The 26,933-nt window shown below is 35.8% G+C and overlaps 1 protein-coding gene across 2 annotated transcripts in view; it reads right to left on the reverse strand.

The window, feature by feature from the left end:
• LOC138135320 (neurotrimin-like) overlaps positions 1 to 26,933 on the reverse strand; it is a 75,468-nt gene that overhangs the window by 29,599 nt on the left and 18,936 nt on the right. For both annotated transcript variants that reach the window (XM_069054013.1, XM_069054012.1), the window contains exons 2-3: positions 16,056 to 16,153; positions 7,992 to 8,199 (exon numbers count right to left, since the gene is read on the reverse strand). In XM_069054013.1, the coding sequence (XP_068910114.1) occupies positions 7,992 to 8,199; positions 16,056 to 16,153 (306 nt within the window). The remainder of the gene's footprint in view (positions 1 to 7,991; positions 8,200 to 16,055; positions 16,154 to 26,933) is intronic.

A 26,933-nucleotide genomic window follows, 5' to 3' on the forward strand; every position in this document is an offset into this window, starting at 1 on the left:
ATCACTGAAACGAAAATGAACTAACGATAGCCGGTTAGTTAACTAATCCTGATCAAGTAGTCCTTTCTTGCAAACGTATATATTAATTTTCTATTTATCAATTTTTTTCCTTGGAATGACATTTTTAATAATATTTTATTTTTCTTACTTAAACTGTAAAGAACTGGGAAAATATTAAAAAATAATTTTCTGATTCTCCGATTGCTGTTTAGTGAGTAAATGAAACTAACTGAAGGTAAAACTGAAAAATTAACTACAGGTTGTCCTCTAATAGTAACGAATTATTTTAATCTCATTTACTTTTCACGATAAGTACCTAACACAATATTACGATTCTCTTTTGAATTCAACTATGTATTTCATTAAAAGTTTGAGTAAATAGATTAAATAAAATGTAAACCTAAAGCATAAAAAATGCATTGAATTTCTCATGGGGCAATATATCGTGTGTTCATTTAAATTTCCCGTCAGTTTGCGTTGAAAAGTCGATTGTGAACGCACCGCAGATCACGGATCGGCTATTTAAATCTAACCTCACTTTTTGCGTTGTTGTGTTTCTACTCTGCAGACGGACGAGTGGTGCGTTCACAATCGACTCTTCAACGCCAACTTTGACGGGAAATTTAAATGAACACCCGATATTAATCATAGTTTCAAACAGTTATTAAAAATAGGACACGACCTCAAGGTTAGATTTATTTATTATCACGGATATTTCTATCAAGTAACGATAATTCCCTTGAAAGCACCATTTATATTATCATTTATTATTCTATACGCCCACTTTCCACACGACATCCACGTCGGAGTTTCTTTCTCCGACATTACGGGCTACAGACCATCCTGAAACCGTATAATGAAGTTATGAAGTATTGAAGTTACAACAGAACGCGGTTCCCTCGGCGGACATCCATCCAAACAATGACCGCGTTAGATCTTGCTTCACCTCGCTGATCGAATGATAAGAGAACAGTCATCAATTAATTTTTTTATCGCTTCTTGTGGTCACTGTTTGCAGTTTTGACAGAATTTTACATTATTAGTTATTCAGTCAAGAAAAGAAAAATGGTTTTTGAATTCACAAACGGTCAGCTGGTTACAGCTAACGTATTAAAATCTCCAAAAGGACGATTATAACTTTGATTTTTTTTTTTCAACCAGTTTTATAATCTTAAAAAAAGTGACGTAAGAATGCACGATACGGTTAGAATTTACTGAAGGCTATCGGAAACTGAAACACGAAGAAAGGTTATCTGCTTTAGACAGGTCTATCGGTTTCACTCTACTGCATCGCCTTCGACTTTTTATCTGAAATTTTCCAATGACCCTTGTAAATGCTGGTTTGCTATTGAAAAAAGAAAAAAACTGTCTGACTTTCTTCACGAGATTTCTTGTAATAAGATCCGCAAGACACACCACTCGAATTTTATCACAATTAGACAACAAAAACCATACAAATACATATTACTAAAACAATTTTCACTACATTTAAATGTAGGCTATTTAATTTCTAGAATAAATGTTATAGGTAGAGAAAAAATGCTTTCGTTGGATTCCCTATATCTTTATCTATTTGACGTAACATCCATAATTGTCTAACTCTTTAGAAAAGAAAAATATTAAAATATTTATGAAACAATTCTCCCGACGCATCCACCATTTCTGTTAATAATAGTAACTAAAAGTTTTATCAAACGTCACCTAACGTAGCAGCAAATAAAGGTTATGTAAACTACATGCAATATTCATAATTAATATTAAAAACAGCGAACCTGATATGTCTTCTGCGTCACCATGACAGAATTTACAAGACGCTGTTGTCAGATCTGATTTTGCCCGTCAAGCAGGAAAGATGTCGAAATATATAATGAAAAAATATGTTCACCTATATTTTGCCAAATAATATAAATGTAAATTTTAGAATTGAAAGAAATATAATTTTGCTTATAAACTTCATAATGATAATATTCATGATTGTCTCTAGATTGCTGCAAATATGTAATAATGGCGAATTTAGTTGTTAGATCTCGTTAAATGCATTGTCCGTACACAAAGTCTGTCTAAAATGGTCAGTAAGTAACTGATAAAATGAACATAAATAGTTATTTTTGTGCTGCCGTAGTTGCAGTTGGCATTTTAAGTGGACGATTAGCGTGCGGCAATGGAAATGAGAAAACTCTAGTGCTGCAATGGACAAACAAGAAATCTAAGGCAAGAAAAAATAAACTAATTGTGGCAAATTAAGTATTACTGAAAGACAATTATGTCTCTAATGTTATAAAACAAAAGGTGCTTCGTAAATATTTAAAAAATGCTAAAATGTGTTAATTTTAGGTTTGGGGGGTTTATTTATAAAAATTTCGGTTGGTGACCTTGCAAGCTATAAAGTTGCGTTTGAATTTGAAATTCGAGCACTGACAGATTGACATTTGACATATTTAGTGCTAAATTGATTACCAACATAATTTTGTTTAAGTAATATTTATTATGTTAATGATTCAAAAATATGTTTTATTACAAAAGGCAGCACAAAAAATATTGTATGGTACTCTTGTGAAAACTCCATTGCTTTACTCACTCACATACAGCGCTCGACTGCGTCTCGCGCCATATTACCGTTCGTAAAGCAATGGATCGTTTTCAACACTTGTAACATAAAATAAGTTGTATAATGAAGTAATGACGAGAATTTACGTATTTGTTATAATATTTAATATAAACGCTACAACAAAGTTTGTATCAAAACCGATGTTAAAAAATTGCAAGATTCATTATGATTTATGAGTAAGCTCCGTGGTGTTTTTTCATGAAGAAAAGGGATAAAAACATTAAGGATTCATACACCGTTATCGTTGTGCCACAAGCTCGAAAAATCTTTTCGTGAAGTGAACCTGCACGTAATTCAATAGGACGATGTAGATTTTCTTTTATAATTCCTCGGATTAAATGAAAAGAATGTCATCCTAAGAATGTTTCATTTCTTGAATTAACTCGGCGACAAAAAGTTGATCCTAATTAATGAAAGAGAATTTAGCTATCGAATCCTGGTGTTTGAGACCCCGAAGAGGAAAAGCTTTGACGATGGTCGGAAGAAATTTGATTTACTAAAACAACATTGCGACATTCTAATTAATTCCATTAGTGTAAATCTTGTACAAGAGCCCTCAAGAAAAAGAAAATAAACACTTTGCCGGGTCTGGAGCCGGAGTAAAATGCGTTTTGGGTTCGCCATATAAATCAATTAGCTACTAGTTATAAGCTTCCCTTTAACGTAACGTACGACAGGCGCAGCACAAGAAGCGATGTTAAAACGTTCTATGATTCGGTGTTATGTAATTTGATGACTGTTTTACATACATTTGCATGTTATTGGATGGGGGGAAAGGTGGTTGGTGAAACACGACCGACTCACTAACCACGCATGGAGAGACAGCTATTACGCCAGCAAATTTAGTGGCTTTTGCAGAAGTGGTTTTACCTGATGTCCTCGGATTAGCTCCGGTCTGTTATCCCACATTTATTATAACAGCCTCGCCTAATTTGATTATTAATTTATTTGGAAAGTTGGCCGATTGCGGCGGTGAACTCCAACAATCCGCTAAGCGGACATTACGAGTTTCAAAATTGGATGGGCTCTATCGCCGGCATTGATCTCGCCAGAATTAACAGAAATAACATCAAATCTCGTGGTTCCATGCCGGACAATTATCCGCAGTGAATAATGCGTTACGATGTGCCCCTGCCGTTCGAGAGTCAACTTCCATTTGGTGTTTTTTAAGCGATGACAAATAAGGGGCAATTTCCCATCCTGACCCTCTTCGCCAGTCGCCTCACGTTTCTCTACAAAATAAGGGACGAAAATGCAATCCCTAAGATTTCATATTACCTACACCTAAAAACATCAATAAGTATGAGGAGGAGAAGCTCAGACAACACTTCCACAGAGATAAAAGGCTATCTGGAGATGCAAAGGCATACACCAATAAATTTCCATGGACGAAAAGTAATTTAAATTTAATACAGATTGAAAACGTCTCGATCTCGAAAGAATGTGCACTTTATGGAAAATCATTTTCTTGAAATAAATCACCGCTGCTGTTTCTGTTGATTGATCAGTTGCAAATCATTTTTCAGAATTATTTATAATCGAGACAGCAAGATACACATTACGGTGAGCTTTGTTGTCGATTCAGGACATTCTTAATGGTGAAGGTCCAATAAATTACAGCAAACGTCGGAAACATCATTTAAAAATTTCAAATGCCTGGGGAAAAAATGCATCCTCAGACAGTTGTTATTGCTTTTATATTCACCAATGTCAAATTTAAATTGATACGGAGCACGCGATAGGTACATAACCGTTTTTTATTGTTCGATTATTGGTAGCGAAATGGAATCTATCGCAATCAAGCTCCCGCAATTATGCATAATAAAGCTCGTCTGTAAAATTCGATGTTGATTAAAAGGGTATAAACCAGTGTTCGGGGTGAGGTGCAATCTGGCCCGCCATAAAATCTTAACAATGCAGAAATGGCTCGACTTGAAGTCCAATAAACCTGGAATTGTTGATAAAGATAAGGTTTTAAAATACGGCAGGTAATTTGTGGGTTTAATTTAGGCGTGGGTGTAGCGATATTGGGCCATAACGGCGGTCATGGCTACGTTAGCACCCTAATGCACTCCAGATTTATTCAAATAAAACCACTTCTTGCGAACGCAACACGGAAGTGTGTGAGGTAGTTTTTCTGTTGTAGAAGAAACGCGGCGTCTGTTGTTCAGATTATACTATTGAATTACAAGTCCTGAGGGAAGTTTTCCTGAGAGGCGAGACGATGAGTGAATCGCACAACACACAAATAGCAAATAAGAGCGAGAACGGGAATAAAACAATCCGTTCGTGGAGATCTCGCACACTTGCTATTCATTACTTGCCTCGAGAGCCCTCTTACGGACGACCGACCTACTTCTAGCAAGGATTTGTATACAATTTGCCTCGGATCACATCATCTTGCTTTGACTAAGGTTAAGGGAATTAGAAGGAAGTGCCGGGAACGCTTCTACGTGCACCGCACTTTTCAAATGAAAACTTCTTTAGGCGCGCCATGCACGTTATTCCTGGCCAATGAATCAGTTTCATCCGTCACACCGTCACATCTCACGCTCCGGGATGAAAGGTTAAAAGCTCATTCGAGTGAGTTCGGGGAATCCGAGTTTAGTCGAGCGAACGAGAAAGGGTCAGATGTGCCGCTGAGCATCATTTTCAAATTTTTATTGTGGTTTTGGTTTCATTGTGTTGCAAAGTTTCAGCGATCTAGGTGCAGAGCTGCAGGAGTAACGATAAAGACATGACAAATATTGTAAGTTCACAGATGGATTTAGTATTTAGTAATTCTCAACCATGTGGCTTCAATAAATCATCTACAGAGTTACCTATTCACTGGAGGGGTACTTCTGAATTTATTTTGCTGCAACCAACAATACCAATGGCAGTAACTACTAAATCAAATGTTATTTCTTTTAAATTAGAAATCAAAGTAAGTTGGGTAGATTTGTCAGAAATGTCAGATTGGCAGATAACCTGTATTTAATCAAAAATTAACAAATAAATTAACAAATTAAGTTAATGTAAAAGGTGTTCGAAATGTCTACCATCGGCTTGTAAACATCCGCAGCGGCGACAGAATTCTTTTCACACTCTCCATAAATGAGGAGCATGTCAGTTTTTTCATCATTATTGTAAAAACAAATTTTTTGAATTGACAAAGATTTTTTCCTTTAACGTCAAAGAGGCAGGACTAAGAGCCATCGTGGATTCAGTTATAATTACTTTCAAAATTTGAAATCAAGATATTGTTGGAATGTGTATAATGGGTTGCGGTAAAAAGAAATTCAGAAATACCCCTCTCGTGAATGACCTTGTATTGGAGAAATTTATTTAGCAAAATGTGAAGCGGAAAATAAACAAATTACTCGTATTATAATATAGTCCTTTTTGAATAATTATAGTCCGATGGATCAATTAATTCGCAGAACAGTTGTTATAGATAGATAGAATACTTTATTTTGCCCTACGGACTTCCCGATTACTGATTACACTTTCCTTAAACATAAAACAGCAATTCTTTTCCTCTTCTTCGCTTCCTCAAAGCTATTTCGAGATGGTCCGACTCTACTCTCTGTCTCTCCTTTTCTGAATTCTTCTACTCTTTCCCATCCTTCTTCGTTCACTATTCCATAATCTATCACTGTTTCCCCCCTGCTACCTATATAGGTCCATTACCCTTCTTTGTCCCCTTGTTTGTACCCGTTTAATACCTCCCATACATTTTCTTCAATCCATTCCATCAATTTCTTCCCCTCTGCATTTTCCACCTTGTCTTTGGATTTTGTTTTCCCATGCCCCCTCTCCTCTTCCCAATTTCTTGCTCCTTTTTTTCCTATTCTCCCGTTGAAGTCCCCTCCCAATAGTATACGATCTTCCCTGTTTTCTTTCATTGCGTCTTTGACACGTCTTCTTGTTATCTTCATCTCTTTACTGTATATTGTCATTATTTTCCACCATTTATTGCCTATATGAACTCTTCTTTCTATCCTTTTTCTTGGCGCTTTTTTTAAATCCCCAATTTCACCCTTGTTATTAATCCCCTGGTAGCTCTTTCTTTTTTCTTTTCTCTTTTTGCCACTTGACCTTCCCATTTGTACTCTTTCGGTAGCGACATTCCCCTTTGTGTTTCTTTTCCGGTTTCCGTTTTCTTTGTCCATGTACCTTTTTATTCGCCTTCTCTTTATAACTTTTCTCGCCGGTTCGTCTTCTCTTCTTCTCCCCTTTTTTCTATTTTTTTTTTTAGTTTCTCCTCTCTCTCAACCCATATCTACCATTCGTCGTTTATCTGTATCTTCCTGTATCCTATTTTCACCCTTTTCCCTCTACCTCTTTCTCTAGGCATCTCTCTTAAATTCTTTCGTGTTTTCCTTTCTTCGTTTGTCAAATGGTCATCTATATACATCCTCTCACCTTCTCTTTCCTTGAACTAACTCTTATTTAGCATAATGTTCTTCTTCTGCTCCCAACTTTCTTTCTCTTCATCTCTTTATCTTCATTTATTTTAAATGCTTGCTTTACGTTCACTTTCACCACTATCTCCCTTTCTAACTGTTTTTCCACGTCATCTCTATATTTCCTCTTATTCCCCCTATTCCGGTATTATTCGTCCTCTCCTTCTTTTCTCTTTGTTCCATCTTTTCCTCTATCATTTTCATCCTTTTCATCCAATCTGCCTCCTTCGCCTGCCATTTTTCTTGTCTTACTCTCATCTCCTCTTTCACTGCCGCTAATTTTTTCCGTAGCTTCCCCTTCTCCTCTCTCACTGCCGCTAATTCCTTTCTTAGTACATACTTTGTTTATCCTCTCTTATTCCCCCCGTATCCTCTCTCATCTCTCTAATCATTGTTTTCATTTCCTTATCTATTTCCTTGCTTTTATTTCTTTCTTCCCTTCTACTTGGGCATCTTGCCGTTCTGAAACTCTTTCTGAAAAGATTCGTGCCTTCTTCAGACGTCCTACCTCTTCTCTTTGTCTATTGCTGCTTTATTTCCTTACTCTCGGCGATTTCGGCATGCCCTCTCTTTCTTGCCCGCTGTCTTCTGTTTGTCACTACTCACTCACTCGTCGCTGTTTACGTTAGTAATGTCTGCACTTTTTTACTAAACACGTTTGCTCACTATTGCTGCCAGACCAGGAACCAAAACAGCTGTTATATTGCTATCTCTTTTCAACATTATGTAAAACAAGCTGTTGAACTCTTGTACGTATTTCGTGTTGTATTAAGCCCGTCTCACTGTTTTTTGTATTTAACCTCTATGCACCAATCAGCGATTTGCATTTCGAGGACACCTGTATATCACTGAAAAAATCAATTACGAGCGTCATTGAAGTTTTCACTTCTCTCGTGCGGTCTTAAGCACACCCTCTCTTTTCCCTTCCGACTTACCGACCACATCCAGATATCCCACTTGGCTCTTCATCGGATCGGTGTTGATTTGACACATGTACCAGCCCCGGTCCGACTCCCGGACCTCTTTTATGTGCAGATACCATGTCTTGTGCTCGCTGTGGGTCACCCCGATCCGGTGGTTCTTAGTGATCACGTGACTGTGGATGGTGAGGATGGTCTGTGTATCCACGCGCAGCCATGCCACCTGGAACAGACGTTGCGATCACAGATGGGTGCAATGCAGCCTGTTCAATTGCATAAAACTGCAACGCACAATTTATATCATTTTATAATGAATTTTTAAAGTGATTAACACAACTATGTTCGCGATTGAAACAGAAACGAATTATTCAATTATAACGACACAGTTGACAATAAATAATAAATGGATCAGCGGGATAAGCGTTTTGAAAATTATTTTCGCCGTTGTTGCTCTATTTGTGCAAAACAATCGCTTGCCTACAACTGCACTAACTTTGTTTCATTCGGGTGTATTTTTTGAATTATCAGAATCGAATGTTTCACTGGCATCAAACAGATAATCGTGTTTTATATTTACGTGAAAAGCGCAAATTTAGAGTACATCGTTTTGCCTGAAACCAATTTAAAAATTAACCTTACTTTATGCCTTGGAGATCAAAAAAACACCCCTATCACATTACACCATTGTTTTCATTTCATTCTAAATAATGGACTTTTTGGTTAAACATTGTGTTTACGACGTAGGTTTATCAGCACACCCACACTTAGCTAAATGATGTCCTGCACACTTTCAGATGTGATTAAATGGAGGCTCTGATTAAAATTTCGTGGTTTCCTGGATGGGCAATTGTAAAAACCGCCGCCAATATTAAACCGAATTGAATTATTCGGCGTTCACCACTTGGTAAATTTGTATTTTGTGTCGTTTCCCCCGTTAATTATGTGTGCATAAATTTTTAATCGTAATACGCCTCCACAAATATGCACAAAGGAAATCGTATTGTCCAAACATACACACACGAATTCATTACAATGGGATTTCCAGTGCCGCTCATTGCTTTGTGACGGAATAAACATAATGATTTTCACACAGAACACAAAAATGGGTCACTACATAAATGTCAGCTCATATCGTCATTACAATGCCAATAATATCATGTCAGATACAATAACAGTGAAGTGGAAAAAGAGACAGGGCAGAAGACGGTGACCCGGTAGAACCCGAAAGCTCTGGAACGAGGTAAATGATTCCGCAACCGTGAACTTGTCTCTTCTGCTATTACCCTGACATAACTAGACGAAAATTACCCTCCACGTTATGGGGAGTAAAGCGGACCAAACGTGACTCAGTGTGTAACGAGGGTCGTTACAAAATGCAAAATGTCGCCTGGCCATTTTGTTGTGCTTTATTGGCGGCCTTCCAGGTAGCTGAAGTAATATCGGATCGCGGTTGCTGACGTGAGTTTCAGTATTTTTTATTGCCCTGGTCCATTTTTCTCAAAATTGGGGTTGTGGAGCATCTTGCTCCAATGGCGGTGTTAAACTAACTTAGCTAACTTGGTTTGGACGTAAGTTTAGGTCGCCACACCTTTTAATCCCTTCGGGCCTCCGTTTAATGCAGCTCTGCAAATCCGGGTTTTGAAATTACATTACGAATATACCTGATAGGAGGACGCTCCCGAAGAGTAGGCGCGCGAAAGCTGCATGATTCGTTAATGCGGGATTTATGACGTCGTCATAATTAGAATTGTGCGATAAACAGGGAAAAAACGTAATTAGAGTGGGGATTGGAGTTGCGTCAGGTGAGGGAGTAAACTGTCGGAGTTTAAAGAGAAGAGACGTGGACGTCTTTATTAACCCCTGGCCGGTGGTAGGCGAATTTATCAAATCCCCCATCACCGTCCGAGGTATCTCCATCGCATGATCGATCCCTATTGTTCCAGGATGACAACGTGAAATCAAATAAGACACGCTAAAGGAAATACAAAGGGAAAAAATTCAGATATAAGGGTGCAAAGAACGTCTGCAAAAACGCGAGCTGCCACCACGTCAAAACTAATTTATTTCGGTGCTAATGACGGTTTAGCCGACCAGTTCGGTGTTAAGTGTCGTCGAAAAATTATCCGACGGTCTGTTTTTGTGGACCACCTCGTCATCACCCGAATTACACAATAATTATTATTATCACCGTGAACTGATACAATTTCGCGGGGAAAATTCAATTAGGGGTCGTTTTGTGTTCGTCTCGTTCTCATCATGCAATTTGGTAATTGTACAAACTAATTTTTGTTGTGGTATTTGTCAGTGTCGGATTCGGTCGGGGCCGGAACGGCTGAAATTAATGAAAATTTCATTAATCTAATAAAATTAAGCCGGCAATTTTTGACGTGTTGTTTAAATGATCGGCCGTAAAACTGTGACAGTCGCTTGGAATGTGTCACCCTCATTAGCACGTCTGTCTCCAACAATCTCATTACCATAACTCGGTCTACGCAAGAATATTAATTTACCGACCCGACAAAGAGAAGTGTCTCGACGACGTGGGAGTGCAACTGAAACAGAACAAATTGTTTTCTAGTCATTAGTCATTTACACTACGTGTGCGAGTCGGCGTGTTTCGATCAAACAATATAACATTAATATGTCATGATTTTGTGCTTGTGAAGTTTGAGAGCCCCTCCCTGTGGAACGTTCTGCCACTGTTCAACGATAAAAAAAAAACACTTATGTTCCCATAATGTAGTGAATGATTTACTTTTTCAAAAAGCTTTGCAACTAGATCAATATCATCAATCATTAAAACCGACTCATACATTAAAGACTGTCCGTTTAGGTAGCTATAATTTCTAATACAATATTGAACTTGATAATGTACATGTTTACCCATAAAAAAGCCCAAGGTATCAATTATTTATGGATAGCAACCTTTGCCTGAGCATACCAAATCCGAATTTCGATTAAAGCCGATTCAACTAGAACGCCCCATTAGTTTGCCGAATGTCTAATAAGCAGTTATAATTGCACCTGTCGAGTAATGATCTTGCTCGAAGATGTCAAATTAAATACACTAAAATATTGATATTAAAATTAAATAATAAAATACAACCATGAAAACATCATAATGTGATTGTCAATAAATGAATGTGGGATCGTAGTAGGCGTTGAAACTTTGCCGACTCTTTCACCAGAAATCGAATAGTGTTGGTATAATCTACATATGCAACCCTCAGAACCAATTGGTTTTGCTGGTTGTCTGCTTGACAAAATAGGTGTTTTGCAAAGAAAGTGATATGAAAATAAAATAATAAAATGCATTATTGATGCGTCTCAACCCTCTCAACAAATTACGTATTTATTGTACACTTAAGAAGTGACTCAGTTAAAAAAGTAGCAATGAAAATTAAAGAAATGGCTCGAAGTGTCCTCCATTTTGCTCTAAACCGGAAATTATCTAGCTTTGGAAAAAGCTTTCTTTTAAGAATAACAGATCAGTAGCGCAAGAAACAACAGAACAAGACTTCGAAAGCGGAAATGAGGTTAAGTTGACTTTATGTTGACAGCTTGTGAATATTTGATGGTTTGCGATTAGTATTTCATAAATTTAAACGAGTTGGCTAATTCAAATTCTGGAGCCATCTGCGATCCTACATTCTTTTATAGACAGTCTGTAAATACGTATAATGTAGAATTGTAAATAGTTAGTCCCTTCCCCCCTCTTTCTAATTTTTGAACTAAGCAAAATATACAGGGTGTTTCACGAGTGATAATGAGCCCGACGGAATTGAAAATGCAACCCACAATACATTTGCAAAGTTAACCTGGATATTGTTCACGTCTATATCCAGGTTAGCTTTGCAAATGTATTGTGGATTACATTTTCAATTTCGTCGGGCTCATTATCACGCGTGAAATACCCTGTAGATCTTGGATAAAGACTGAATCAAATCGTACCGACAGGACAACAACAAGGGAGGTCATAGGTCATGTGACTGGAAGTTAGAAAACTGATGAAGTACTTTTTGTAGGTGCGATATCTCTATTTTGCCCTGTTCGAAAATTAGAAGGAGAGGGGCTATTTATATCCGCACTGTATGTTATATGTCATTTGTATTGGTGATGGCTACAAAAAGTTCTTATATCATCTAGACCTTACACATGGTATTCTTAAAGGTACAACTGTTGACGGCGTTCGAAATTTTAGGTACATTTGCTCCAGCGGCCACTGCTGACACAACTGAATGGTTCTTTTGCAAATTGTCAAAATGTAAAAGATTAGATTTAATTGACTTAATTGATTTATAATAACCAAGTACTATCTGACTTATAATTTTAGAGATTCATTTAGAATGTAATTTGTTAAAGAAAAAAATTGATTTGCTTCTGCCATGTCTGCAAAGTCTACTACAGTAATTGTGCTTGAAACCAACAAGGTAATAATTATCTATACATGTACTACGAATATCGTAACATTCCGCTCATGCTCATGCTATTGGTGTGAATTCATGCTATTTTCTTGTTAGACAGCTTCCCCATTAAGCTATTTAACATTGAACTCAATACTCCCGACCACTTGAATCCTGTAGAATGTAGACTACCTATAAAGAAATTGGTACAAGAGGCTCCTACCTTGAACAGTTTTTGGTTGGATGCGCGAATTACTGCAGGGGCAAGAATGTCACAGTTAATAGATAAGAAAAACATTTTGTCAAGCAGTTTAGAATTAAGGACTTGGCAGCTAGTTGCTTTGGTGAATAAATGAATGATAGTGTATTTACAAAATGTATGTAGTGAAAGTACAGGGTCATTATAAATTATTGTCTCATCGCAGTAGGCGTTGGTGACGCAGTTGAATGTGCCGCAAGCTTCATGACATAAGTGAGACTAGTATCCCCGATAGGTGGCGCTACAGGCGGTAGTAGAATAAGGTTCTCGATTATAAAAGGTAACGACAACGGTTGCGCCAATATTTCCATCTCACTTAATTTGAAGTCTATGCAAGTTTTTCTGTTCGACACTATACAAACATCCCGTAAAATTGTGTATACTTCTGTCTTTGTCACACTCACGGCATTTGTCGATAATGTCCTCTCTTTTAATTTGGAATCTCAAAAATGAACAATGAGTTGTCGCTACCTTATTTATCATCGAGAACCTTATAGTGGAATTCTGTCTACTAGTTTGCCTAACGTTGCGAGGGAGGCGGCACATCCAAAATTTGTGTAGGTTTTTGGTAGGTTTTCAACGCCAACTACGATGGGACAATTATTTATAATGACTCTGTACTAGTTCTGTGGTTATGATAGTCATTGGGTAAACAAACTGCATTCATGTGTAAACATGCAATGGAACAGTGAAGGTTCCAATTCTTTTGTTTGTAAAATCGCACAAACCTAGCTGCTTTAAAACATGAAGACACTTCCTGTACAGTACATACATGAGAAAAAAGTATAAAATCATTTATGAAAAAACAAGAAGAGCGATGAAGAAGTAATGAAAAATTAAAAATACAACTAAAAAATCAAGAAAGTGATAGTTTTGGAATACAAAAAATAAAATGTTTGAAAGTGTTGAAACGAAGTAAAACTCCACAGTATATCTCATATCTGCTAAAAAAAAATGTAGATCAAACAAGTAATTTACGAAAAAAATTAAAAATTAACATTATCCAAGTAATGTAAAAAACAATAAATTTAATAGAATATAATTCAGCAAAATTCGGATCGTTTTCAGTTCCAATAGTACATTCTGAAAATTTTTTCATAAAAAATCTAAACCTAATAGCACCTTTCTTTGTAAATGAAAAATGAATTCAAATCTCAAATCTCTATGCTTCTTAAAAACATCAGCAGAATAAACTTATATATTTTGTTTGAAAACATCCAGAATAAGTATACAGCTAATAATTTTTCCATTTCTCCAAATGTAAAAGAATTGCCTCTAATGGATCTGCCTAAAAAATTAATATAAACGAGAATTAAGTAAGCTAAATCAATGAATTGTTAAAAATTAATTTTTGTAAGTCAGTAATAGATTGTTTTCATTTCAAAATAATAATAATCATGTAAGAAAACAATCCAGTAATATTTTATTTTGTTTGTAAAATTAATGGGGGTAAGGTTGTTCAGTTAGAGTGACGTTGTCGATTTGCTGCGGTCTTGTGAAATCAAAACGCCATTAATGAATGATGATAACTTCCGGGAAAGTGGAGTATTAACTTAACGTACATTATTGACATCCTAACAACAAATTTCTCCCTACATGTGGCCACGAGTAGAATAGTTGAAGGTAAAAGTTCAAACGTCACATTTTTAAAATTGTCTCGTAAAGCCATTCATAGTAATAATTATTATATTTTCATAAGGATAAGAAAGAGGACTTTCAACTTTATATCAAACCAAGGGTTAGAATCAGCAAAAACCTTGATTTTCTCAAAAAGAAAAAGTTCGTCCTTCTGATGTAGAAAAATATATCGGATGTTCATTTAAATTTATCCTCAAAGTTGGCGTTGAAGAGTCGATTGTGAACGCACCACTCGTCGTCAGTGTGCAGATTTAAAACACAAACAAGGCAAAAAGGGAGTTTAGAGTTAAAGAGCTGATCCGTGATCTACAATCCGTGGTGCGTTCACAATTAAGTGATATAATTAAGTGCGATCAACAATTACTTAGGTAAGGGGCGGCTGTGACTTTGACAGTGTTTAATTTTTCGTATCTTTGCTAACTCAGCGTCAAACAAATCAAATTTTAACGCAAAAACGGATTTTACTTCAGAACATAAAAAATTCATCATTGCCTCTTACTTTTGTAATGGTGTTTTCAATAACGGAGAATAAGGCGCTGTTGCCTTTTTAGGCCGAGTTTCGGCTAAAAATACCAAATTTAAATTAGAACAGGATATGCAACCAAGAATACTTCCATGCGTTCAGGGCATCTGTGGACATACGTCCAAAATCTTCTTTGATCTAAATAATTGTTGATGGCACGGTATAAGTATTAGGCGTCATCATAGTTTCGTTTCCCAGTTAGAAATAAAATACGATTTGTTCTTCACCAGTTATCAGCTAGCGGGATGAACATAAATTGGCCAATGTTACAAAAAGTTAGTTTTAACCTAAACTATAATTTATATGCAGGACTCCAATTACATTTCACAAGTTAAATCCGTTCCGTTGTATGTACAAAGCTCTTAGAAAGACGCGATAAATTTCCAACACATATTATTTGACAGTAGTGAAGTGAGCTTAGGAAATGAACCGCAGCGGCGGTCATTGAGCTTATTCAACTGAACACAACTTTCCATGTCTGAAACAAACGATGTCACAAGGTCGTCCTGAAATAGCCACGCAGGATTTATTAATTGCGGAATATCGTTAGTGTAATCTGAAATGCAAATCTTTAAAGAAACATTTAAAAAACGATTTTTCTTCCTTAAAAAAGGTACTCGTGTTGTGTTTTTTTTTTAAATAATTAACAGATCGATACCGCTTATTTTTAGCAGAAATTGACTTTAATAGCGCCGTCTGATACAATCAAAAACGATTTCATCGGTTCTCGTAACGTAGATTTAAATTCCAACAAACACGTGAGAATCAGTCTTCAATAATCGACTCACTGCATTGTATCGACTGCGGAAAACCAATTTTCTCTTGTGTTTTCACACAGATGCATTCGACCGGCATTTTAAATAAATTAAATTAAACGCGATCACACGGAAAAGTACGTTTAGCGGGGAAATCGACAGTGACATGATGAAAAAGAGAAGATCTTGGTTCATTTTTGGTAGAATTAACAGATTCTGTTCATCAACTAATGCGAACGTCTGAAATTTGGTACAGGCGTGTAAAGGCAAGCTATTCATTACGAAAGTTTAGTGCACACGAATGAATACGAATGTCTTCGCCAAAGAGGCAAAGTAATTTTGGGTTGACTCAAAGTTATGACCGAAAGAATCCTGCAAGTCCAAAAATTGACTACAAATTTTTAATACTAAATTGCTACCATAATATTTGACATATCTGCCTTCCTAACATAAGATATGACATTTGTCATAACGAAGTGAAATTAGAATAAATTAGCAAACCTTGTATCCTCCTAGATCCTCGACGAGACAAGCTAGTATGGCCTCCCTGCCGACCGCCACCGTGACATTGGTGATCGGATGGCTGAATTTGGGATTTTCTGCAAAAAAAGATCCTATTATTTTCCAAATTACTGATAAAAAACCTCTCCACAATAAATTCAGCGAGTAATGAAATATGCATCCAGCAAGTTCTTAATAACACCGCCGGTTTATTTCCCGGGTGCAGTAATTTAATGGAGTGTGTTAATGACTGGCTGCGAGCAAACCAGAGCGACACAGATTAGCGAACGAACAAAGCTCTGCAGGACTTCCGGTCCAAAGCTCGCTGACTTTCACCCTCTCACGTACTGTAATAGTGCTCGCGTTACGAGCAAAACTAAAAACTCCGGGCCTTCGCGACACTCGCTCGTTACTGGCACCTTGTTAGTTGCATATTTCATCTTTTCCGGGCGGCGTCTTAAATATCTTTCTTTCTTCCATTTATTTCGCTTGGCGGTGGAAAATTCAGGAAAACATGTGTTTCGTGAGTTATTATCGCGCAACTTTTTAGCTTGTACGGTTTCTTCTAATTGGATGTGACCCCAGTTTAGATTCTGATATTGTTTCGGTGATGAATTTTAACCGAAACTTACGAGACTATCATGCTGCAAATGCTGTACCTAATCGTCTTTAACAGTTCGGAGGGAAATGTAATTAAGGCTATAATTAATGTTCCGGTACAGATGATGGCAGTACTGCAGGTAGAACTAATAATCTCATGGATAGAAGACATTTTCATTAAAGATTAATTCTTACTTATGTTCCCTTCTAACTTATTATTAATTTAGAACTTGCTCGGAGTTGCACAGAAGTGAAGAACATTTATTGAAAGAAAAACTATGCGATTAATAAATAATAAATATTTAGGATCAGCTCAATTTCATTCATAATAGAACTATAAGGAATATGTAAAAATCGATTTACAATTTATTAGTGTTATTGTCAATACCCCATCGGTGAACAAATCATGGAATGTATATTTTACAAATTCTGTTCTATTTTAGGCTTTAAACCTTCGAATTGAATTCTATTGATCCCGTCTGGGTCAGTTTTTGTACTTCTTCAAATATTTACCCTTTTTAAACAAACGAAAACACACCGACCCTCTTCAAATTGTTATTATTTCCTAGTTTTATTGAATTACTTATAAATAAATGATTATTCCAGTTTGTCCAAAGCAAACAGTAATCACTGTCCGAAGAATACAATTTATAGGTAAATAATCTAATAATTAGACTGTCGGTTAATAAAAAATGTACGATTCTGGAAATTAGAAGAAAGTCTTCGTAAAACGCTTTTGCGCTTTCCTCTTCTTTAGAAATTCCGGGACTCCATTTTTTTATTACTAACGACCGCGTCGTGTGAGGTTTTGAATTGATAAACACATGACAGATCCGAATATAAAACTTTCCCGTTTCTTCCTTTCCTAAATATTTTCGTTCCATTTGGGTATCGACAGTCATTAAACGCATAAAGAGCTGAATCAATAACTAATCCTTGTGCGTACTATTCGAAACTGATTGCGGAAGATTTCCATTGTTTGAAATGAAAATCCAAACATCAGCAGCACACATTCAAATCCTCGGCAAGAACTCCGAATAAATGACAAAGTATAATTGAATGTTTGTCCTGCTGTTCTTTCCTTGAGGTATTTATCATTATCAGTCTTTGGATCTTTCACAGCGGATCCGGAGAGACTTCTCTTAAGTGATTGAATACACTCGCAGTCTCCAAGCTCTTCTCTGATCTTATACTCCATCGTGATTATATTAAGTGATAGTCCGACGCCATGAAATTTCCTGTATCGCGGCCTACATTATTTATTACGCTCCTGCACCACCATAAAAAATAAAAGCGCGAGTATGTAGGTACATTTGCAACATAAACACGGTCAATTGAATACGAACTGACGTCATAAAAGTGTGTTTATTAGATTTCTTGCAGCAAAATAAGAGGCGGTAGTAAAACGGGTAACGATGCGGATATTAATTTATTGAATTTTATTCAGGAAAAAATAAAAGCGGAAGGACGTAAAAGTATCCTTTTTAGCCGGAACGTATTCGGAAACAACTGTAAAAAAGAGTGCAGTTGGAAACTGTCTCGATGGCAGCAAACAGGTGTCATAAAGCAAATACGTGCGATCTCGACGCTTTACTGCCTATCCTGAAAAAAAGAAACCGGTTGTTAAAACGACGGACTTGCTCTCTGTATGTACAGAGAAGGGAATGAAACTGCAACGTCGCGACCCTTAAACAGAAATGATTTTGGCGTCTTCGGAATTAATAGTGTTGAAATGTGGGGTTTTCATGGATGTTCTCAAACCATTTCATTAACTGAAGAATCTCAGAATTTCTAATTTATAATTAGTACAAATTGAAAAGTGCGTTTTACAGCAGTAGTAACTGACTATAAAATCGCAAATAAACCTTGTTTTTGAGATTTGGGTGTAAAATAAAAAAAAGCGTCCGAAAAAGTGCGTCCCAAAAAGTGCGTCCTAAAAAGTGCGTCCTAAAAAGTGCGTCCGAAAAAGAGTTACTTTTCGTCCGTTTGGGAGTACGTAAAATTACCTTTTTCATTAGGTAAGAGTGCCTAAAAACTTGTTTTTGAGATTTGGGTGTAAAAGGAAAAAGATGGAGAAGCATGAACTCATTACGAAAACATGAAAATCGCTTCGGGCAACAAGCTGTTAATTAGATGCACTTTGCGGCAAATAGCTCTATTCTGTGCGCCCCGAAGAGTTCATAAACTTCACATTTTTATTTATGGCACCCTATACATACATACAATCCGGTGAAATTTGTATTTTATTCCGGTAACTCACGCGACCTCGCCAACTTTGCACATTGATTTTATTTTCCAGTCAGGTCAGTTCGGATCTTTCCCCTCATTACTGCCAATTTCCAAGCTGAAAAGCCACCGTCACTGTTTTTTCCCCGTCCAATCATGTCCGACTGCATATTAGGGAACATACGCGGCTGCATCATTCAATTTGAAACAGGCGATTGAATTTGACATTTGTAGATTTAAACCGGCTGTGAAAATAACAAATAGCTAATATCGTGCGCAATCATAAAATCCCGAGAATGCCTCCACTTTCCGGAAGTAATGTGGATTGAAATGATTGGAGCGAGGCGGGGATGCAGAGCCGCCACCTATGCAGAACATGCAGGGAAAAATGAATGTCGACGACGGGAGCATAGAGAAAATTGTGCTTTATTGCCTTGTTTGATATTTAAGGGGGCCGAATTAGAGAGGAGAAAATTTCATTTCTGCAGTGATATTTTCTTTTTATGCCTCCCGGTCACGCCACTTTTAATCTGGCGATCTTTCGAGGCCTGCACCACGAGAAACCTCCTTCGACAGCTGTTGAATTAATTATTATAATTGTAGGATCCGCTACGATAATTATTCGGACCAGAGCGCTGTGCCACTTTCTTAATATTTTTTTTTGCAGGGGGCGGCGAAAAATATTCCGTTTTGTTACGTCCAAATAAATACAGATTCGTGAATAATGTAAGCTTCAATTACGAAATTATTCACAGCTAATTACACAGCAAACGTCTCCTTGAAAGGATTACGTCTCTCTCGGGGAGCCCAATTTTTCTTTGGCCATACGCGTCGTGTTCTCGTTTGTTACGCCTTCAATACCGGAAGTTTCCATAATTAATACAAAATAGTGGGCGAGCTCGAAAATTTATTTCTGTTTAAAAAACACTCGACTACAAACTGTTTTAAACTAATTTCAAGTCGACAACTTCTAAAACTGTACGAGTACCCAAGAAATATTTAATCAGTGCCCGTTATTAAAATCATCTAATATGAAAGTAGTTCTTATGGCAAGAATGTCTCCTAATATTTCTGGACAGCTATGTTAAATTATAATATAAATGACAATTTAAAGACGAGAGATTCTGTGCACTAAACAGGAATTTATAAGAGGATGCGAATTTAGAAATTTTTCTTGTAAAAATTATTCAGAGCTAAATACTCTGTTCGGTTTTAATAAACAAAAAGATTAAAGAGCCGATTAATAAATCAATATATCCTCACCACAAAAACTGTCCTTAATGATTAAGTTTTAATTTTTAATTTTTAATCCATAATAAATGTATACAGATTATTTATTATTAATACAAAACCAAATCTTCTGAATTAGTTTCACAGACACAGAGTTGTGTAAAGCTCATGTCGTTTAAAAGACCTAACTCGGATATTTTCATATAATCTTCTATCGGGTGTTCATTTAAATTGATCCTCAAAGTTGGCATTGAAGAGTCGATTGTGAACGCACCACTTTTCCGTCTGCAGAGTAACTACGCAAAAAGTGAGGTTAGATTTAAACAGGTGATCCGTAATCTGTAAGCTGTGGTCGACTCTTCAACGCCAACTTTGAGGATAAATTTACATGAATACCGGTTATTTTAAAAACAACATTTTATTTCCTTATTGAAAACAGGTTTAGAGATTATGTTTAACATATTTATTATTATAAAATGGTAAGGAGATTCTAACTGACAATATAGAGAAGCGCTTTAGTTATGGAATTTTTATTAATACAAATTAATTTGTAGTATTGATGGATTAAAAGGTTTGTTCTGTAACTGCAATCCGTTTAGTTAGTGAATTAAGGAAACCAACAAATGCGATTTAGAAATTGACTCACTCTATAAAAGCTCAGGAAAATCAATTTTAGTAATTCTACGTAGGATAAGGAGGTTTCCGAAATTTAAGAAAAACAAATCTAAGAATAGCTATCTGTAAGTCATTGGGTAAATGTTATTTTGTTATTATTGTATTGTATGTCACTCAAAAATATTCATATTGAAGTACAGCATCCAAGACAATATGTTTTTTTTGAAATGAATAAATAAGTAAATATGAATACAAAATCATTTATTCATGAAGTTCATTAAAAAAAATCGTCTTTTATTTATTACTCATCGACTTTTGATTGTTCTTGTGTGAATAAATATTGTTATTAAAATTTAGGATATTTCCACTAATTATACGAATCACAGCAGTAACAAAATAAACTAGAAGAAATTTGCATGCAAATAAACACGTTTGAATGTAATTGTAGCTTTACGCCTTTAGGAGTGCCCTGCATAAATTTATCGAACATCATCATCCAGCTTATTCGATAACTTTTCAATCGCGGAAAGGACTGGACATTTTGACTGCTGAATCATTTTTGTGAGCAGACCCTGTTCTTTTAAATTTCTTCCATAATTTTTGCATAAACGAGATAAATGTTCAGGATCGCTGTCTGTTTAGAAAATGATCTGTCCTGGTTCCACATGATTTTGCACAGAGGATGGGACGTTTCGCCGCAGCCATTTCGCCACGGCCGTTTCGCCGCCAGCCGTTTCGCCACTGGGCCAGTTCGCCGCAGCCGTTTCGTCGCGGCTCTTCTTTCCCCGCTGGTATTTTGTTGGCCACCTGTTATAGTTATTTTTCTATAAAACACCCTAAAAGTAGGATTTTCAGCGTTTTTTTTTCAATGGCATTAAGTATTTTTTTATTAGTAAATCCATCGCATGGATTCATTGCGCCGCAACGCCGCAGGTGGTTAATGATACCTGAGCGTTAACCTTATATCTTTATATTCTAAAAATTTGTTACTGTGTACATTTGTTTTCACCAAATCCTACGGGTAATCTCGCCATCAAAATTTTTAGTGGAAAGGGAGAAATTCAGAAATTGAGCAGATTCTGATTACGGTGCCTATTTTAGTGGATTGGGTGATGACGAAATGATGGATATGCCAGCAGCTAGTACATATCAGAAAATAAAACAAGAAACTTACCACGGACACTGCAAATACGATAATGGTAATTTATTATACGAGTTTTATAAGACACCATTTTGTCGCACGCGTTTTTTAAGGCATGACGAGCTCAGCGAAGAGTGTTATAAAGCAAACAAATGCGACAAAATGGCTTATAAAAAGAGTGTAATACAATATTTTTTATTTTGCCGGTATTATAAATTTTAAATTAAAAAAAAAATTGCCCGAATCACTGCAATAGGGTATTGACAATAAAGAAAAAGCAAAACAAATATTTGAAGAAATAACAGGTCTAAATGGTAGTTCGTGCTGTTTATTTGTAGATAATGAGAAAACATTTTTAGGAGCATCAACGGATGGATTGGTTGATTTGGATTCAATTGTTGAAACCGATATCAAACGACTGGCGGCGAAACGGCCGCGGCGAACTGGCCCAGTGGCGAAACGGCGCACACTCTTGCACACTCTTGTACAATTTTTAAACATGTTTCTTAGGATTTGCACAGTTTTGATTAAATCCTCAAAATGTTACTGGAAACATCTCTAGATCTCGTGAGGATTTCTTCTTTTTCAACTAAAATGCGATCTTCTCATTGGCAACCAAGATCGCCCATTTATAAACTCACGAAGTCGCGAAGATTTTGTACAATATTTACAAAGCTTCGTGCATTGGGAAGTATCCTTTGAGGAAACCTTTCACAGTAGATTTACCGTGTTAGATCTGAATGTCCACGGGCTTCACCATGGATCAAAACCATATCGATTTTCTCCAGATTGGTGAAGATTGAGATCCTTGTCAAAGTGACTTAATTTTGGATTAAATGGTAACAAAAAAGTCTACTATGATTCTTTTTTATCCATTTTTTCATAAAATTCAGTGGCTCTCAAACTTTTTTTGAAAAACATTTAGCCGTCTTTTCTTGAAAAATGTCAACATTTGTATAAGGTCTTATTGGCTCAATCATTATCTTTTGCGGGGTTCTATCACCGGTTAAAATATCTCGACAACTTTCAAAATCACCCTGTATAATAATTTGTAATTCATAATTGTTTTATCGTTGTAGAACGGGCCAATTAACGTACTGTTTTATCTAATAAAATCTTTTTCCCTTGTTTTCAAGTATTTAAGATTTCAACTGTTAACAACAAATCTGATAAGCCAACTCTCTTTATCCCTTTAAAATTGATTCAAGTTTTCCTTTGCATCTGTGTAACGCCTGGGTAATATGTGATAACACTAAATAGCAATTTTGCTTTGAAATAATCCCGAGATAATATTCAATGGGTACTATTGATTTCTTGTGGCCACAGTATTTTCTGTTGATGAAAAAATCCATCATCCAAATATAATTTATCCCATCCAACAAATATCACTGCGAAGTGTAATAATTGTCAAATGTTTCAACGTTTCTTAACGAGAACTTGATCTCCTGAATTCGGCACTTTGTCATCTCTCTTGAAAAATTTGATTTCACGCCGAACACTAAAATTTTACTTTTTACACGCAAAAAAATATGTAGATACTTTCTATTATTGGAGTATTTTCAAATGCATGAGATTAATATTTCAAAAGCACAGCTGGTAGAATTCAAAAATAGATGAAAAAGTCCATATCTGAAAAGTAAAAGCGTATTTCAAAGCTTGTGGAGCCTGAAGCATTATAAATATTTTTTGTGTGTATTGTTTACTCAAGAGAATTAATTTTATAAATATATGCCAATATTTAGCATAGATATAGGAAATAGTACAGTTTTATCAAATTTCATAACTTACGAATGTCGTTACAATACTCGTGACTTGTATACGAGTGTTTATACAGGGTGAGTCGGGAGGAACAGCCGAAACTTCATGAGTGTATTTACACGTGAAAATAATGTAAAATAAACTCATATGTTCTCATGCGATTTTCATTTGTTTTCAAGTTAAAGCGTAATAAGAAATAAACACAATTGCAAACATTAACGTTGTCTTAATATGCACGTTCTTTTATTAAATGTTAAAAAATACCGCCGTTGAGCTCTAAACACTTTCTGCTTCGCCTACTAAGGGCGCTTGTTGCTCTACTAATTGCTTGATGCTTTTCTTGGCTGCAGTATTTCTAATACGTCGAATTAGTGCTTCCCGAGTGTTCACTTGTACTAAGTACACTTCATTTTTCAACCAGCCAAGTGCTTTTTAGCCTCAAATATGGCATACTCTGATTACAAAATGTTTTCAATGTGTATAACTTGAAAACAAATGTAAATCGGATAAAAACATATAAGTTTTTTTATTATACCTGCATCAGAATCGCCGTTTTAAGCACGCCTGAGCGTGCGAAAACAGGCGATTCAAGCACGCCGAGCTTTAAAGGTTGCTTAGGTAACAACAAATTCACCTACATTTTGAACAATGATAAATAAACATTTATAGAAAATTTATGATAGCAACGAAACAACAACAATTGATCATTTCTATATCAACGATTAATGACACAGATTACTTCGAAAAAGGTATTTCAATTTACTTTTTTTATTATAATTTTCAGATTGTAGTCCAGGTATAATAAAAAATAGCGTATGATACACGTTTATAAGGGCCTTTAAAGCACTTGCGACGTTAAAAGCACTCCGCTACGCGTCGTGCTCTTAAACTCGTCGCGCGTGCTTTAAAGGCTTCCTTATAAACTTGTATCATAATATACTATTTTAACATTATTTTCACTTGTGAAGACACTCATGGAGTTTCGGCCGTTCCTCGCGACTCACTCTGTAGATATAAAAATAGTTTCGCAATCGGAAAACAACCTATTCAAATATCACTGAAATTAGATAAATTTAATAGGTGCTGCAATTGTCTCTTTTGGAAATTATGAACCTTAAAGAATTAGACAGAACTGAATATTTTCTTTCATTAAAATTGTAGTATTATTAGAAGAATCCTTTTAATTCAATAAACTATTGACAGACTTTTTGTTTATATTATTTTTATTCAAACTGTTTATAACATTCATTTGTTTTTATAACAACTGCTCACTAATTAATATCAAATATAAATTTAATATTACAACAGCCCCCCTTAAATTTATTTTTTCTTTATTCTATATTCTTAATGCCGGAATTTTCTAAGCAATAGTTATGTTTGAATTTTGATAGGGGCTTCGTTAAAAAATCGGCGACCATTTCACTCGTTTGTATGTATTTAATTTCTATTTCTTTTCTTTGCAATATTTCTCGTATAAAATGATGCCTGATATCTATGTGCTTGGTTCTGGAATGTTGAATTGGGTTTTGTGCGAGGCTCCTTGCACCTTGATTATCGTTCATTATTTGAATTTGTTTATCTATGTTCAACACCTCCTTTAAAAATCGTCGTAAATAGATGGCTTCTTTTGTTGCATCGGATAAAGCCATATATTCTGCTTCTGTACTTGAGAGTGCTACTGTTTGTTGCTTTCTTGCTTCCCAGCTGACAGAACAATTTGCAAAAATAAAAATATATCCTGTGTAAGATTTTCTGTCGTCAGGATTCGCTCCCCAGTCAGCATCTGCAAAAGCAATTATATCTTCAACATTTTTTTCGTAAACTAATCCGTAGTCCCTAGTTCCTTTTAAATATCGTAGTACTCTTTTCGCAGCAATCCAGTGTTCCTTTCCAAAACACGTATTATATTGACTTAAACAGCTTACGGCATATGAAATATCTGGCCTTGTTGAAACTGATAAATACATGAGGGAACCAATTAAATTCTGATATGGACACCTTGACATCTCTTCTTTTTCTTTTTCCGTTTTTGGACACATTTCTTTTGACAGTTTAACATTTGGGTCCATGGGAGTTGAAACTTCTTTTGAATTTTCCATTCCAAAACGCTTTAATAAATCATCAACATATTTCTTCTGACTCATAGTAACTTTGTTTTTCTTTACGTTTTTCTCATATAGATGCATTTGTCTGTGCTGAGCGGTTTTAAATTCAACTTCTGTAGGTTCTCATCTAATTTTTTGTACCATTGACGACCTGACTGTTTCAATCCATATAATGCTTTTTTCAATAAACATACTTTGTTCTGGAACACGACTTCTTCTCCAATTTCATTTATTCCTTCAGGTAATTTCATGTAAATTTCCTCATCGATATCCCCATTCAGGTATGCTGTTACAAAATCCAACTGATGAACTATTAAATTGTATTGTGCTGCGATGGCCATTATTAGTCTTACAGAACATAATCTTGAAACAGGTGCAAAAGTTTCTTGGAAAGCTATTCCTGGCAATTGGGCATAACCTTTTGCAACTAATCTCGCTTTTCGACGAGCGATCGTACCATCCGATTTAAATTTTGTTTTCAGAACCCATTTACAGCCTATTACTTTTCGATCACTTGGGCGATCAACTATTTCCCATGTTTTATTTTTCTGTAGAGAATTAAATTCATTTTTCATCGCTTCTCTCCATTCTTCGGATTCTTGTCGTAAAAATGCTTCTTTAATTGTTTTTGGATCTTCTTCAGTAATTTCATTTGTTCTTGAACCTTCTTTCTCTGTTATTTCTTCTTCACATGCTTGTACGTATAATTTCTTAGGTCTTCCTTTCTTTCCTGTATAAAGAAATCTTGGTCTTCCAGGTTTTCGCTTTTCTCTTGTTTCTACTTCTCTTCTTTCGTTGTAATTTTCTTGCAAGTTGTCTATTTCTGTTTGATCTTCTAATTGATTCTCATTATTACTAGCTTCACGTTCTGTTTCTTCATTTTCTGGTTGATTTTCTATTGATTCATTTTCATTTTCAAGTTTTCTATAATTGTTCAAATATATTTCAACTTCTTTTTCTTTCTTCATAATATCTTCAGAAGTAAATTCTTCCTGCATCGGTTGTTCTTTTACTTCTAAATTATTTACAAATTTTACATCTCTTGTTGCATAAATTCTTTTAGAATCGGGGCACCACACTCGATACGCTCTTCTTTCTGTTGAAAGTGCGATTTCTTCGTTCTGCAACGCCATTTTGTTCTGGTGTATATGCCACCGTCATTTCATGTTTTATTCCATGTTTCTCCAAATAACTTTCAAGTTC

This window comes from Tenebrio molitor, chromosome 7 (genome assembly GCF_963966145.1).
Source record: "Tenebrio molitor chromosome 7, icTenMoli1.1, whole genome shotgun sequence".
Taxonomy (NCBI): domain Eukaryota; kingdom Metazoa; phylum Arthropoda; class Insecta; order Coleoptera; family Tenebrionidae; genus Tenebrio; species Tenebrio molitor.